The 17,067-nt window shown below is 42.6% G+C and overlaps 1 protein-coding gene across 16 annotated transcripts in view; it reads left to right on the plus strand.

Annotated features, from left to right (window-relative positions):
- The window catches only part of MAPK10 (mitogen-activated protein kinase 10), a 203,025-nt gene that overhangs the window by 146,785 nt on the left and 39,173 nt on the right, over positions 1-17,067 (plus strand). For 15 of the 16 annotated variants that reach the window (XR_005660640.1, XM_029077198.1, XM_029077197.2 and 12 more), the window contains 5 exons: positions 1,883-2,012; positions 3,991-4,049; positions 5,012-5,150; positions 5,770-5,935; positions 8,335-8,406. Coding sequence is in view for 15 of the 16 variants with exons in the window: in XM_029077198.1 (XP_028933031.1) it covers positions 1,883-2,012; positions 3,991-4,049; positions 5,012-5,150; positions 5,770-5,935; positions 8,335-8,406 (566 nt within the window). In the remaining variant the exon portion in view is untranslated. The remainder of the gene's footprint in view (positions 1-1,882; positions 2,013-3,990; positions 4,050-5,011; positions 5,151-5,769; positions 5,936-8,334; positions 8,407-17,067) is intronic. The other variant, XM_039913806.1, reaches the window with a different exon arrangement.

The following is a 17,067-nucleotide window of genomic DNA, read 5'->3' on the forward strand; positions in this document are numbered from 1 at the left end:
TTATTTTTTTTCAATTTTAATAGCTCCTTTCCTCAGGCGAGCTAAAGGTTTGTGAGAGAAACAGGGTGGAAGCAAGTAATCTAAAATTAAATGTCACAGTCAAATGCTGAGCTATTTGCTCAGCTGGTGTCATTGGTGGTATTATTTGAGTAACAATTGAGTGCAAAAAACACTGTGCTAAGCTCCTGGGAGAATAAAATCAGAAAGGGGGCACACAGTCTCTACCTTCCAAAGTAGGCCACATGCTACTAGTGGGACAAAGCCTAAGAGGGGGCTCTCAGTTGGATTAAATCATATGCTCCCATTTGTCAGGGAGAAGCATTTGTCTTCTTTCTCATCTCTGACCTATCGCCCACGTCCTGTCTCTGGCCTGGAACTCCCTCTGTCTTCAGATTCCACAGATGATGACTCTCTCCACCTTCAAAGCCTTAAAATGAAGGAACATCTCCTCCACAAGGCCTTTCCCAATTAAGCCCTCATCTCCTCTTCTCCTATTTCCTTCTGCTTTGCCCTTCCACTAGGATTTACACTCTTTATTAACCCCTCCCTCAGCCCCACAGCACTTCTATTCATATTCGTAATTTATTTATATTCCTGTCTTTCAATCTTTCAATCATATTTATTGAGCACTTACTCTATGCAGAAAATTGTACTAAGAACTTGGGAAAGTTCAAGAGTTGACAGACTCATTCCCTGCTCACAATGAGCTCTCAGTCTAAGGGGGAGTGAGGCGTTAATACAAATCAATAAATTATGGATATGTACAGAAATGCTGTGGGGCTGAGGGAGGGGTGAATAAGGGTGAAAAGCCAAGAGCAAGGGTGATGCAGAAAGAAGTGGGAGAAGAGGGAATGAGGGCTTAGTGAGGGAAGGCCTCCTGGAGGAGATTTGCTATATAAGGCTTAGGCTGGGAGGATCCTTTGCTCCAGCATCTCCCCTCCTCCCCGGCAATAACCCACTTAAGCAGCCCACCATTGGGAGCAATCTGAGATGGCAGGCTTGATCCAAAATTAATCCAAAATTTGAGTAGCACCTACACAACTGATTGTAAAGGGACAAAAAAGACTTTGCTTGTTCAGAATTTCTTCCCTGAAGCCCTCATCCAATCCCTCCGAAACAGTGTTTGGTGCTGAAAGAGCAACAGACTTCTTTTGGATTTGAAGGCATCAACTAAGAGCACCCAGTCTCCTCTCTTCTGCAGATCAGCATATCATCCTTTTTTATTGGGCTCCACATTGTAATGAGTAGTATTAGTAATCATTGTTGTATTTGCTAAGGACTTACTATGTGCCGAGTACTGTACTAAGCGCTGGACTATATAATAGATAATCAGCTCAGACATAGTGTCCGTCCCACATGGGGCTCACAGTTAAAGAGGAAGGGAGAAAAAGAGTGAATCCCCATTTAGCAGTTCAGGAAGCTGAGGCATAGAGAAGTTAAATGACTTAACCAAGGTCACTCAGCAGGCAAGTAGCAGAGATGGGAATGGAAGGGAAGCCCTCTGACTCCCAGGGCCATGCTCTTTTCCTTAGATCACATTGTTTGCCTAGGGTAATAAAGAGCCCCTGACTGGGTGTGAGAGGTTATTTTTGTGGCAGAAAATTGTTTTTTGTTTTTCCCTTGTCATGAAGGATACATTTGTACAGTGTTTTCTCTGGGCTGTTTTCAGCACACGGATGTCTGTTGTTTGCAAGATATTTTTCACAGGTGTCTCAGGCCTGGTCATGGGGACTGCTTTGCAAATGACCGTAGCAGCGGGCAACTTTCATTTGTCAGCTGTGCCTCAGACTGTCAGCAGGTCCTTGAACAAGGCCGGGCTCCAATTCTGTCCGTTCCTCATGGTGCTTGTGATCTTCCCCCACTACCCCCCACCTTCTCCCAGCGCTGCCTATGACGCTGTCCTTGACCGAAATGTGGCCATTAAGAAGCTCAGCCGACCGTTCCAGAATCAAACCCACGCCAAGAGGGCTTACCGGGAGCTGGTCCTCATGAAATGCGTCAATCATAAAAACGTGAGTGGCATTTGATCGGGGGAGGGAGGTGGAAGAGATCTTGGAAGCTGAAGAGAACGGGCCCAGGGCCTCAGTGCTGAGGCAGTAGGTCCTTACTTTTCTGATTCCTGCCCTTTAATGTCACTATTTTCATGGTTGCATTGTATTTGATTGTGTTTCTCTCAGAACGACTTCCAGGTTTAAAATCAATTAGTGGTAAGCATTGAGCACTTATTATATGCAGAGCACTGTACTAAGTGTTTGTGTGAGTATAATGCAACAGAATTAGTAGACAAGTTCCCTGCCCATAAGGAGCTCTAGGAAGGCTAATAGTAGTGGGTGGTGGAGTGGGAAATCAAATAAACTTTTTTGCTCTTTTGGAATTAGTGATTTTGATTCCATCACTCTTACTGTTAGGCTCAGATGCATAGGCTAGTACTTACGTGCGCCAAGGACTCTATTAAGCACTGGGGTAGATATAAGATAACTAGATCAGATAAGATAACTTATCTCCAACATTTGGAAGGCTTTTCCTCCCATTTTAAATGCTTAAGGTCATGTCATCATTTTAATAATTTTACAAATGTTGCCTGGATTCACAAAACACCATCACGTGTTGGTGGAATCCATACTCAAGAGTAAAGGCCCCTCTTCCTCTGCCCTTTAGTTTTATCCCACATTACTTGGTGTTAGGGAAACAGATTCAGTGAATCGTATTGCTGAGCACTTACTGGGTGCAGAGCACTGTACTAAGTAGTTGGGAGAGAACAATATGACAGAGTTGGTAGACACGTTCCCTGGCCACAGTGAGCTTACAGTTTAACTTACAGTTTCACCATATTGCCCACTATCCTTCAGATGCAACCCCCGAAAAAAAACCTCCTGAAGGGAATATCCCAGAGGACCATGAGCTGAGGAGAATTATTTGTAATGGGCAAGAGAAAGCATTTTATCTCTTCGGTTTATGGGGATCTCAGTGAGGGGCTAGTATGTCTAGTGCCCTTGGGTCCTAGAAAGAGTGGCCCAGACCAATAGAGAAGGTGAACGGACACCGGACATCTCTTATGATAGCTATTGGTTCTGTTTTCTCATTGTAACTTGCCTCAGCTGGGCCAGGTAGGCCCCATTTGCTTCTCCCTACTTATCTGGGAATTGTCCAGTAAGGACATTTGAGCTGTGGCAGTCTGTGGAGTCATGGAGATATGGTGAAACAGTTTAGCTGTCAGAAGCTTGGAGCCGAGGGACCGTCTGGGCTTTGGGCTCTGTCTGGGTCAGTGACAAAGACGGGGTGCTGTCTGGACATTGTCAGGGAGAGAGCTCTCTCTGAGTCACTCTATTGACTCATTTTCTTCCATCATCAGTCTCCGCTTTTTTTTCCCACTCCTTTTCCTCCAAGTCTGGCTTTGCTACCCAAACTTTAGAAGTAATTAGCCCATCAGTCACTCACCTTCCTGTGTCCTGCAAGGTGAACTTTTTTTGTTTTCAATGGTATTTGTTAAGCACTTACTAGATGGCAGACACTTACTAAGCACTGGCGTAGGAACAAGCTAATCAGGTTGGGCATAGTCCCTGTCCCATGTGGGGCTCACGATCTTAATGCTTGTTTTACAGATGAGGAAACTGAGGGCAGAGAAGTGAAGTGACTTTCTCAAGGTCACACAGCAGGAGAGTGGGGAAGCTGAGATTAGAGCCCAAATCCTTCTGACTCCTAGGCCCATGCTCTATCCACTAGGCCATGCTGCTTGTCCTTCATGAGCCAAGGACTTCTGAACACCTGGATTGTGTGTCCCATGCCACTTCCAACTCCTGACTGCATTCCCCTTCCAAATGTTCCCTTCCACAGAGACCAAGTTCTGAAACTGGCCTCTCCCACTGCCTCCTGACTAGTTGGAGCCAAGTGGCTCTTCAGGGCAGATCGAACTGTGTGCAACACAAACAGATGCTTTTCGGAAGACCCTTTAACCAGTCTGCCCACCCTTCTCTCCTTCCTGTTTTGCAGATTATCAGTTTATTAAATGTCTTCACACCCCAGAAGTCACTTGAGGAGTTCCAAGATGTGTAAGTAATGAGGATAATGATTCAATCACTGGTATTTATGAAGTGCTTAACTAACCTCTTGGGAGAGGGCAATATAACTGAGTTGGTAGGCACATTTCCTCCCTACGAAGAGCTTACAATCTAAAGGATTCAACTCAAGATACACAGGGAGGAAGGAAACTGCTGGTTTAAATTGAAAGGATTTTTGGACAATCACAAGGATAAGCCTCGTTTCGTATCTTGGCAAAGACTAAAGTTAGGTAGTGGAATGGATGAAGCCCTTGGAATTAATCTGGTGGGTGAACACGTGTATCCCACTATGCACGGGGGATATATGGGGGATGACATGATTTTTTTCTATGTTGCTATCTTAGACAATGGATGTTGTATATAGCTTCCCCAAGTCTGGGAGGTTGAGATGGGATAATATGGGCTATGAACATTTTCTAAATGATGATGATAACTCTGCCAAGCACTGAAGTAAGTGCTGGAGTAGATACTAAATCATCAAGTTCCACATGGGGCTCATAGTCCAAATAGGAGGTTTAGAATCCCTATACTGAAGATGAGGGAACTGAGGCACAGAGAAGTATAGTGACTTGCCCAAGGTTATATAGCAGGCATGTGGCAGAGCCAAGATTAGAATCCAGGTCCTCTGAATCCCAGGCCCAGGCTCTTTCCACTAGGCCAGGCTACTTCTCATGTTCTTGTCACAAATTTCCCATGCAGAGCCTAATGATATCGTGAAGTACAAAGGGTAACGTTTTCAAAATTCTTCAGCTCGATAGTTCCATTTAGGTACATGGTGGTGGAGGCACAGTTTAACCACTGTATTCTAAGAAAGTTTCTCAGCTTCTTTGATTCACACAACCATGGGAAAAACAGACTTTAAAGTAAGATGAGATAAATGGGGCTAATGTCTAAGGGGTTTTAAATATGACCCGAGGATGTCATGTGACACAGTGTGGATTTACCATCTCTAGGTATCTGGTAATGGAGTTGATGGACGCCAACTTGTGTCAAGTCATTCAGATGGAACTGGACCATGAGAGAATGTCTTACCTTCTCTACCAAATGCTATGTGGTATCAAGCACCTTCACTCTGCCGGGATCATTCACAGGGTAAGAGCCAACCACTGGTAGAGAAGGAGACTAGTATCGACTCCCTCATCCTGGGTGGGAGAAATGTGATTTGCTACAAGCTGCTTGTCATAGCTAACTGGCTGTAAGGCTGAGGGAGGGGTGAATAAAGGGTGTAAAACCAAGGGCAAGGGTGATGCAGAAGAGAGTGGGAGAAGAGGAAATAAGGGCCCAGTAGGAGTAAAGCCTGAAGGTTGTCTGTCTCCAGTTGGAGGAAGCCAGCTCCCCTTCATCTCCTTTTTGGTCAGCCCCAGGATAGTAATGGAACTCTCTGGATGCCCTATTGGAATCCTTCGGGTGCTGATAACTCACTGATGGACGTGGTGGTACCCCAAAAGGAAGGAGAGCAAATGCATCATTGCATTAATCATAATGACTCATTTCCCTGAGAAAGAGAGGCAAAGTTTCCATCCTCTGCTCTGACAGATAACTAGGAAGGATTTGGAAGGGGTGTTTAGAGAAACGGTTGCCAGTAAGGCCTAGGTTTAAAAGGTTAAAGAGAAAACATCATTGCTTAGGCCAGTTTGGAGGAGGACAAAGATCTCGTGACTGGCCCCGATTCCTTCTCCTTTATCATCTCCTTTGGCTACTTTCCTTGCAGGATTTAAAGCCCAGCAACATCGTGGTCAAGTCAGACTGCACGCTGAAGATTCTGGACTTCGGACTGGCCAGAACTGCAGGCACGAGCTTCATGATGACTCCTTACGTGGTGACCCGCTATTACAGAGCACCGGAGGTCATCTTGGGAATGGGCTACAAGGAAAACGGTAGGAGCTACTGCTCGGGATCAACCCCAAATATTCACAGCTTACCTAAGAGGTGCTAAGATGAAGGGATCTCTTCAATCTTAGATCACAGTGGGTTGTTTGAAGAGCCACCCGCTTGCCATCCTGAAGGTTTCTGCCAGAGTTGGTTAGGATTCGTTCATTTGGGAGAAAACTCCGGAATTCATGCTACCTCTGGATGTGCCATCTCTTTATTCAGTGGCAAACTGCCAGAGCAAAAGAAGGAATTTGTGATTGGCTAGACTTTCTGGAGCTGATAAATAGGCTGGGGCTGACAAAAGTGCATATGGAGGATGTTTCTGTATAATGGAAAGAGAGTAAGCTCATGTGGTTGAACTGATGGAAAGTCCTTACTGATTCTCTGGGTGAGTGTAGGAGGAGGGATACACAAAACCGTCAAGTTTCTGTTTACCATTTGGGGACTCAACAGGTAAAAAGAAAAACACGCAATCAGAAGCCTAACTCAAAGACCTGCTGATAATGAGGGGAATTTAAAATAGCCCCAACCAAGCATTCTGTAATTCTATGGAATGACTGGGCTAATTATGGACTTTTGCTCTGTGTCCTAATGATTGAGAAAATCCAAATGCTAAATGAGAGAAAAAGCAGCACCAGATTTTTTCCAGTGGGTTAAGTTTTAATTGCCCTAGCCATTATAGGAATCTTTTCAGCGCTCTTCATTCAAAGGTTGACCAGCGGAACGCTAGTGCGTCTGTCCCCACCAGAGTTTTTCGACCCCAGAATAAATGTTCCCGATTTGGACAGAGTGGCAGCTGGGCATTATTCTGGGGCATCTGAGAGGGAGAGGAGAAGTCCTATTGTTGGGCAGGTTGGCATGAGTAGGTTGGCGACGTAAAAGCTGGGCACAGGGCCACATCTATTGAATTGCAAGGGGATCCCGGCGCCTGCTCTGTAGCTGACGCCAGAATGAAGCAAACAAATCTCACTTGCAGCAGAAGGATTTCCTTGCAAATTCTTTCCAAGTTTTTTTTGTTGTTGTTTTTTTTAAGGGCCAGGTTAAACCAAGCCTTGGCAAGGAGAAGGCCGAAAGGAAGCTCATATTTAGTGGTCTGTCCTTGTCCTCCTGCTTCTCCCCACTCTGCGGCACTGACATAAGCCCCCTACAACTCGTTTTGCTTTCCCCTAACAGTGTCCCCTTGACCGAGTGCCGGCTCAAGTCTCCCCGCTACGCCGGCTTCGCCGAGTTCACAGGCCTTCTCAGTCTTGCTGCATTCCCCCAAGAGCCACTAAAGCTGTCACATGGGAGAAAGTTGCTCTCTCCTCACCCCCTTACCCCTCCCCATCCTTCTTCCCAGGCATGCTCCAGCCCTTGCGTTCACCTCTGCCACCCTCTTCCTTCCTCCAAATGAAGCCTTTCACCCAGATTTCGTTTTTCCGAAAAGTTCCCTGCTTTTTTTTTCTTTTTAAAGGGAGATAAAAAGAGGAGAAATGGATTCTCAGGGTCTTTCCATACTCCCCACATACTAAGGATTCTATACTGACAAAGCTCTGTTTGCAAGAATACAGAGAGCCGGCAGCCCACCCTCCACCACACTGGGCATGCAGATCTTTTCCCTTGACTTTCTTGGAAGATTTCAGTGGGAAAAATATCCCAAGGTCCATTGGCCACAGGACCCAGTGTAGTTAGCTCCTGGGGAGAGGAGTAGGAGAGGGAAGGCTTTCCCCATCTAAATCCCAACATCTGCCCTCTCTTGAAGTCTCTGAGCACCAAGGCTGCTAAACGAAGGGTGACAGTGGGCTGGAAGGTGGCAGTGGGGTTTGCATCAATCTTCCCAGGGTGGGACAGACGTGGTGGCTACATTTTCTGCCTCGACAGAGGGTTAAAATCAATACCCAACTTGACCCCCGGACCCTCAGTGACCCAGGGGAGGAGGGCAGAAGAGAAATCTCACTGTCATGTAAAAGTGTTCACCCAAAGGTTTCTGGACTCCTCTTTTGTCCCCTTTTTTGGCATGGTTCAGGATTTTACCCTATAATTGGAAAGTTGATGTTGCCATCCCTTTCTTCCTTGGTGCTTAGAAGTCTGCTTTCTACTGGAGGCTCTGCGTCAGGCAGTCTTTTCCTGTTGCGGGAATTATTGAATCATCTGTGGGGAAATTCCTCAAAGAGGCATGCAAAGTGGCAAATAGCACTCATATTTGGTTCAGCGAATGCCATTTCTAATTGCAGGTATTATTTTTTAAAGCAATGCAATTCTACTCAAAATGTATTTTTACTTTTTCAGTCAGGGTTCAGTAGGAAATGGCAAAAATGTGCTTTCTTATCAACCTGCTCTTTTTCCCTTCCTTTCGAGTTGTCTTAGTTAACTTTGCTTTTTTGTCCCCTCCTCCTTTTTTCCCTCCCCTTTTCTGCTGTTCTAGTGGATATATGGTCTGTGGGATGCATTATGGGAGAAATGGTTCGTCACAAAATCCTCTTTCCAGGAAGGGACTGTATCCTTGTGCCATTTGCTGCAGCTTCACCCATTTGTTTCTCTCCTGCCTTAAATGCACAATAAATATACCAGGATTGTAAAGATAGAAGCAAAAAGTTGGCTCATAAGTAGTATTGAGGAATCATGGGTGAGAATAGTAGAGCGATCCATTCATGAAATCTGAACAGTATGAAAAATCATGAAAAACCCCAAATACATGTGTTCTAATTTCAGTGTTTAGGAGGAGTTTTTAGTTAAAGGACAATTGTTTAATCGATAGTTAACACTGTATGTTCATTTTATCTTTAATGGTAAATTAATCAATGTTAATGTCACTAGTGATTTTTTGAGGAAGAAAGAGTTCATTTTCAAGGGAGAAAACTCCTTGTGTAACCACTCCAATCCCCTCTTCCATTTCTCTAATCCAATAGTGTTTTATAATTTTTTACGGTATTTTTAAGCGCTGACTATATGTGAGGCATTGTACTAAACAGTGGGTAGATGAAAAGTAATCAGGTTGGACATAGTTTCTGCCTCACATGGGGCTCAGACCCTTAATCCCCATTTTACAGATGAGGGAACTGAGGCAGAGAGAAGTGAATTGACTTCCCCAAGGTCACACAGAAGAAAAGTGGTGGAAGTGGGATTCAAACCCAGGTCCTTCTGACTCTCAGGCCTGAACTCTATCCACTAGGCCATGCTGTTTCTTATGCTGCTTCAAAGCATCATGGCCTAATGGGCAAGTCACTTCACTTCTCTGTGCCTCACTTACCTCAACTGTAAAACAGGGATTAAGATTGTGAGCCCCATGTGGATTATAGACTATGTACAAACCGATTTCTTTGTATCCTCCCCAGCACTTAGAAGAGTGCCTAGCACATAGTAATCATTTAACAAATTCCATAAAACAACAAAAAAAGAAATGGCAATGTAATAATACTTTCAGTGACATCATTATTTTTGTTCATTCATTCAATTGTATGTATCATTTTTTGGGCTAATGCAGCCCTGGTGATTTTGCATTTGGGTCAGTATCGACTTGGGTCAGTATGACATTTTTCTTATAAAGGTGGACATGAAATAATCCATGTAAATTGGGAATAGTTTTTCCATTGGAAGATGCCAGATCGTAAAATGAATTTTCCCCTCTCATGAATGAAACTTGGGTCATGGGTTGCTAACAAACCACTATCCCCTCCACTGTTTTCCATCTGATTGTGATTTTATGTGAAAAGCTGAGTTAAATTCCTACGCGATTGTTGTAATTACCAAGAGGTAGGGTTTGTGGGTGAGATTAGGTTATGTATATGGGAGAATGTGACTCCGTGAAAATCTTTAACTTCAGAGGTACCAAAACCAAGAACCAGGTTTAGGAATAAATAGATTTACAGAAGTAGGTCAGTGCAGCAATTAATAACAATTGTGGTATTTAAGTGCTTACTACATGCTAGGCATTGTACTAAGCACTGAGGTGGATACAAGGTGATTAGGGTGGACACAGGGGGCTCACAGTCTTAATCCCCATTTTAAGGATGAGGTTAACTGAGGCACAGAGAAGTGAAGTGACTTGCCTAAAGTCTCACAGCAGACAAATGGCAGAACGGGGATTAGAACCCAGGTCTTTCTGACTCCCAGACCCGAGCTATATCCACTAGGCCATGCTGCTTCCCCATTAACAAGTGGACTTTTGGGGGGTAGTTGAGACAGAGGGAGGGTACCTCAGGAAAATTGCTACAAGTCAGTACTACTGGGAGAAGAATATGATATCATAACATGCTCATGTTAGTCCTATTTATTGAGCGCTGACTGTGTGCAGAGCAATGTACTAAGCACTCAACAGAGAACAATTTAACAAATACATTCCCTGTACAATGACCTTCAGTCTACTGTCTACAGTTTAGTGGAAGCAGATGGCACTGGTTCGTTCTGCAGCCTTTCAAATAAGTCACGGATGTGTCTCCAAATTTAAAAGGTAACAAACAAAAAAGAAGATCGGAAAATTTGTTAACTTTGCTATTTCCTTTTCCCATCCAAACTTGACATGATCCGAAGCAATCAAATTCCAAAAGACGATCACAAGTTTTTACACTAATCCTGTAGCAGTAAATTATCCCACTGGCTGTGTTCCTTGCTGTTGAAAGTGAAACTGTCCTTTACCTGGTCAAAACTTAACTCAGATAGGGCTTTATTGCAAAGTTGAGAACTGAGAGGCAGCTGAAGTTCAATGTGAAATTTAAGGTAGTGATTCAAATGGAACCCTAACCAGTAGGAAACTCCTAGACGATGTGAAAAATGATTTCTAGTCTTTCTGGAAGCCATTTTGTTTCTTTCTCTTGTTCATCAGCAGAATAGCAGCTAGTAAGAAAGATCAAAATCCCCAAATAGGCCAGAAACATACATTTCACTGGGTCACAGTGGTTTTCATATTCAGTTGTTATTTCTCACAAGAAAAAAATTCAGCTTCTTTAGCCTGAATGATCCTGACCTTGGTAGCAGGTTAGTGCTACTACTCTGGGAATCCTGGGACCTGGAATCCTGTTTGATGGTACTGGTTTGTCTCTCAAACCTTCCCCCACCCCTCCGCCCCACAGGCATTGTACTAAGCACTAAGGTACATACAAGATAGGTTGGACACAATACAGATCCTACGTGGGGCTCACAGTCAATCTCAATTTTCCTGATGAGGTAACTGAGGCACAGAGAATTTAACTGACTTGTTCAAAGTCACACAGCAGAAAAGTGGTGGAACCAGGATTAGAACCCAAGCCCTTTGACTACCAGCCCCGTGCCTTTTCCATTAGCCCCCGTTATTTCTCTTCAGCTACTTGACACTCTGACTTTTATTTCCATGGCTAGCCACACAGTCGTACATGGTAGCAATGATGCTAGCCTTTGTGTCACTTTAATGAGTTGTTATCTGCCACAGTAATTCCTTCTCTACAGATGAGAATTTTCATACTTTCCCCTTAAAATATTAAAAAAATAAAAATAGCTATATTGTTTGAAGACTTGCCGTAGAACTCATTTTCCCTCTTTGGAAGTCAATTTTGATTCCCATGTCCAGTTTGAATTTTTTATGGTTTTGTTCTTCACGTGAGTTAGGGAAAACTACAGAATGAGAAATGACTATTTTTCATTAAGCCATTTGTTGGCTTTTGATCTCTCCTGAAGAAGCGTGTTGGCTCCTAATTGACACAAGATCAAACATCCGGTAAAGTTTGTTCATCATGGTTTCAATGCTTGGAAAACATGCTTTTGATAGCCTATTCCTTAATCACTTAAGTCCCCTAAGATTGCAGGGAGCTTGATTATATCTACAAAATATTTCATCTTATATGTATGAAATGCTCCTTAATAGTGTAAGCAAATCCACATACATTTCTGTAATAGAAGAAAACCAATAGTGTTTCCCTTATTTGGACTGAAGAGCTTTGAGGGAATCTAAATGACTTTATTGGGATTTCTCAGTGGGTCCTTTCAGTTTTGTTCCTTTCAGTTCTGGTTCACATCAGGCCCATGTGTGGCATTTTCATTAAACTCTTTTAGTTTCATATATCTCCAGTTATATTTGTTAAGCCCTTCTTATGTTCCAGGCATTTTACTAAGCGTTGGGGTACCCAAGTGCTTAGTGGAGTGATCTGCACACAATAAGTGCTCAATAAATACAATTGAATGAATAAAAGATAGGTTCGATACTGTCCATGTACCATATGGAGCTCACAGTCTTTATCCCCATTTTCCTGTCGAGGTAACTGAGGCATAGAGAAGTGAAATGATTTGCCCAAAGTCTCACAGCAGACAAGAGGCAGAACTGGCGTTAGGACTGATGTCCTTGACTCCCAGGCACCTTATCTATCCATTAATCCACATGCTGCTTCTCTATTGTGAATTCATGGGGGTTTTTTCCTTTGAATTAGCTTCCTTTCCCCAACTAAGCCCTAATTTCCCCTAATCCCTTCACCTTCTGTCCAGCCTGTGCCCTTGATTCTGTGGCCTTTAAGCATTTGATACTCACCTCACCCTCAGCCCCACAGCACTTACCTATGCATTCATAATTTATTTTAGCATCCATCTCCCCATTTAGACTGTCAGCTCCTTATGGGCAGGAAACTTGTTGACCAACTCTCTTGTATGGTAGTTTCCCAAGTAATTAGTACAGTACTCAGTAAGTGTTCAATAAATCCCACTGATGGATTGATTCCCTGGAACTCTTGATTTGGGGTCAGGACAGTGATCAGCTAACTGACAGGCTTCTGGTTTCCTCTGTTATTTCCTGCTTTTTCTCTGCTAGATTTCTATAATCCTAACCTCTTCCCTTGGATCATTCTGCCCCATCCTTTCTCCCTTTGGCTGCCGATGGTAAAGGACCCATCAGTATTTTTCTGCAGTCCTCTCAACCCATTGGAGAGTAAGTGGGTAACAACCATGCACTCTCTGTGCGTGAGCAATTAGTTCTGGTGATTTTAACTTCATTCCGAATTAAAAGGGATGTTGATCAATCAATCATCAATCAGTCATATTTATTGAGCGTGTACTGTGTGCCCAGCACTGTACTAAGAGCTTGGGAGAGTACGGTCTAACATAGTTTGTAGACATTTTGATGTCAAATCATCACAGGCCCATTGAGCCAGATTAGAACAGTGCTTGGCACATAGTAAGCACTTAGCAAATACCATAATAATAATAATGTACAGAAACGGAAAGACGAACCTCTAAATACTTCTCCGAATCAAGCAGAAATTCAGCCGGCTGAGAGCGACACCATAATTGAGCAGAATTCAGCCGAATCGATGACATACTGAGCGCCTACTTCTTGCAGAGGTCCGTAGGAAATTGCTAAAGGAAAATAAGACATGGTCTGTCTTCTATGGAAACTTACTATCCATATCTCGGGGAGACATAAATACAGAGGCTGGTCAAACAGTGGGATAAACATGAAAAGATGGGAATACATGCAAAGATACTCTTCTCCTGGCTCTGAGGGGACTTCTAGAATTGCGGCTTTTCTCCTTCCCTTTGCTTTTTGAGGGCACTCACCTTTCCTATAGCTTCTGCAGGCAGACTGGCAGATGGTGCAGATAGACCAAGAGTGGGAAACTGATCATTGCGAGATGGAAAAGGAGACTTGCAGACTCCTGAGTAGTTTGCAAACCAAACCAGTTGCCTGTTAGTAGTTTGATGGCAGTTAAAAATTAGCCCTTGTCCTTTCTGAGATGTAAGGCTGAAATGTCATTCCATCGATATTATTTTTTTATGGGATGAATTGGGCAAGATGGACTCCTGACTTAAAGAGTTTCTAATAAAAGGACACAGCACATCGGCAAAGGCCAATTCACAAGTTCTCCCCAACCTACATAAACTTTGCTATAATTGGCCTTAGTCTGAAATTCGCTGAATTACTGCTTTTAGGAGGTACAAGTTAAAAATCAAGTTTTAGAAATCCAGGTAGATATAACAGTAAAAGGTGCTAGGTGATTAAATTATTTACCCTTTCCTGAGGGCTAGAGGGTGTTTCAGACACTAGATAGTTTTTGATTTGATGGGAATTGAATGTGGCTAATTCTTGCTTAAGGTAGTGGTGACATTTCAGATTTTGGAGTAGGGGTGGGTAGGTGGGTTTAAAAGAGGCCAAAATCATTCAGCTTGTTATAAATACAAAATGAAAGGGTTTTTAAGCCCTCTAGATCATTAATATGCAATGCACATTCATTTTTATGGAAGGTTAGATTCTTAGATGTAAACATTTATGAGGGATTGAATTTTTTTTTTCATTTGTGGGCTCCCTGAAATCCAATTACATTTCAGGTTTTACTATTTATTCATTTCTGTTTGGTTTAAGATAAATGATTTTCCTTTAAGTACAGGATGCCATTTATATATTTCATCAATCAAAGTAACTCAGTTTGGAACTAATTGTGGATAAAAGAAGTTATATGGCTATCCAATATGGATTAGTGTAATGCATTATAAATGAGTCTATATTCTACCTGCACTGTACAGTAAATGAACTAAAAAATTAGTATGTAATGGCCCAACAGGACTCCTAGGCAACGCTAGAAACCGTCCAATTTTAGGTCTCAGAGAGGGTTAATTATCAGTCAAACCACCAAATATCCTTATAAGCACTGAACTAAGGCTGATACAACATGGCAGATCAGACACAGTTTGTGCCCCATGTGGGCCCGTAATCTAAGAGGGAGGGAGAACGGGTGTTTTATTCCCATTTTACATATGAGGTAACTGAGGCACAGAGAAATTAAGTTACCCAAGATCACAGAACAGGCAGGTGTTTTTTGAGTAGGTCTTTCCACTAGTCCATGCTGATTCACGGCATTGTAATCTATACAATTTCTTAGGATCGGGCAATCAAACAGCAGTATTTATCGAGCACTTACTGTGTGCAAAGCGCTTTACTAAGCATTGGCAGGTGTCGGGGAGCAGAGATGGGGTCTGCAGATGAGCACGACGTCAGTCATCCTCTGAAAAACCTCACTTGGTCTGCAGCTTGCAGGCAGGTGATTCTTTGTTGCGGAAATTCTATTGAGTCCAAAGAAAAACATACATTTTTAAACTTTAGAGCCACTTGGGGTTATCATGTGGGAGATTCAAAATTTTTAAAACTTTCAGTCTTTAGACATTTTAGAGAGGGAACAGCAAAGACATGAAATGATTGAAAGAAATTGAGCATCAATTCTGGTTTCAAGTTTAGAATATCAAATGTAGTTTCTACCATCTCACCAAGAATATTTATTGAGCACCCACCTTGGTCAGAGCACTGTATCACCAACCTGGGGAGTACAAGTGAGAGACACTGTCCTTATCCTCAAGGTGCTTGTGTTCTCGTGGATTAAATGTTCCTTACCCTTCAGAGAGATTTTGCTCTTAAAAATCATACATTTCAAAACTCAGCCAGTGTGTCTTCATAACTAGGAGCTTACCACATTATTATACATTAGCAGATTTTCTCCCTTTCCAAAAAAAAACACCCACATCCAAAATGAAATACTTAAATCAATGAAAGCCAGGTTAAGAGATCAAATATTAAAAGTGTAAAGAGAAAAGCTATGGATCATCAGTTGAGCCTGAGTGATGGTCTTCATTTATGCTTTTTCTGGCATATGCAGATTCACTTTTGACCCTCATGAACTGTGCTTTCCATTGAGAGTTATAGGTGAATATTTCTGTTCTGTTTTTCCTGCCTATATACACAAGGCATCTTTAAACCCTTTAGAATCTCTGTAACATTGCTATCAACTGGGAACTAATAAATTTGCATGCATTAAATCCCCTGATTAAATTTATAATCAGCTTTAGAGCTGGAATATAAAATTTAATAGACTCAGTATACCGGTTGGGTGGGGTTTTTTTTACTATCAAGTTTTCCTTTCCATTTTCCTTTGGGGGATTGAGTGAAAGAAGTGATCAGAAAAAGCTGTCTGAAGCCTCTGCTTGGTGAAAATATCATTTGGTATAGTGGAGGGGAATATATTCAGCTTATAATGGAGTGTTGCCAGAGAGGCATATGATATGAAGAGGAATTCATAGTACCAGTGTGCTAGTTAGCCCATATCCTGGCTTATATCAGTTGTCTGATGTAGTCAATCAGCACTTTATTCACCCTGGTGTAAGTAGCAAAGTATTGAGACACTTAATTTACCCTTGAGTATCTAAAAACGTTTGAATTCTAGGGAGCCTGACAATGATGTGGTGTCGAAGTAGCCGTGGTCTAGTAGATAGAGCATGAACCTGGATGTCAGAAGGACCTGAGTTCTAATCCCGTCTCTGCTATTTGTCTCCTGTGTGACCTTGGACAAGTCACTTGACTTCTCTGGGTCTCAGTGACCTCATCTGTAAAATGGGGATTATGGTTGTGAGCCCCTTCTGGGACATGGGCTGTGTCCAACCTGATTAATTTGAATGTACTCCATTGCTTAGTGCAGTGCCTAGCACTAAATAAGCACTTAACGGATACCATAAAAAAAGACGTTTAATGGCTCTCATATAAAACTATTAATCCTATCTAATCTGGAATGTCTCAAATCTGCCCTCAAAGTCAAATGAATAGTTACTAGGGAAATGTTGGATTGCCAGTCATGGAGAAAATGGATTGGGGAGATGAGAGATTAATCAGAGAAAGCCATCTGGAAAGATGTGATTTTATATGAAATGCACTTTGAAGATAGGGAGAGGAAGTCCCCGCAGGAGGGAGAGAAAAAGTTAGAGATGAGAACAAGGCACAGTGAGCTGGTTGGCTTGAGAGGAATGAAGTGTGTGAGTTGGTGTGCAGTAGGAGAGGAACAAGAATAAATTATAGAAGAGTGCTGCTTGAGTGCCTTTAAACCATTCATTAATTCATTTGATCATATTTATTGAGTACTTACTGTGTGCACAGCACTGTACTAAGCACTTGGGAGAGTACAATATAACAATAAACAGACACATGCCCCATTTAGGACGAGCATTCATTTAACTATATTGAGCGCTTACTGTGTGCAAAGCACTATACTAAGACCATGTGTTTCTGCTCGATACCTAGAGGAGTGGGTAACCATTGGAGGAGTTTGAAGAATGGGAAGATGTGCCCAAAGTAGCATTTAAAAAAATGATAAGGAAAGTACAGCATTATGGATTGAAGGCAGGGAAATCAGCAAGGAGACTGATGCAGTAGTCAAATTAGGAT

Source organism: Ornithorhynchus anatinus, chromosome 12 (assembly GCF_004115215.2).
Source record: "Ornithorhynchus anatinus isolate Pmale09 chromosome 12, mOrnAna1.pri.v4, whole genome shotgun sequence".
Lineage (NCBI taxonomy): Eukaryota > Metazoa > Chordata > Mammalia > Monotremata > Ornithorhynchidae > Ornithorhynchus > Ornithorhynchus anatinus.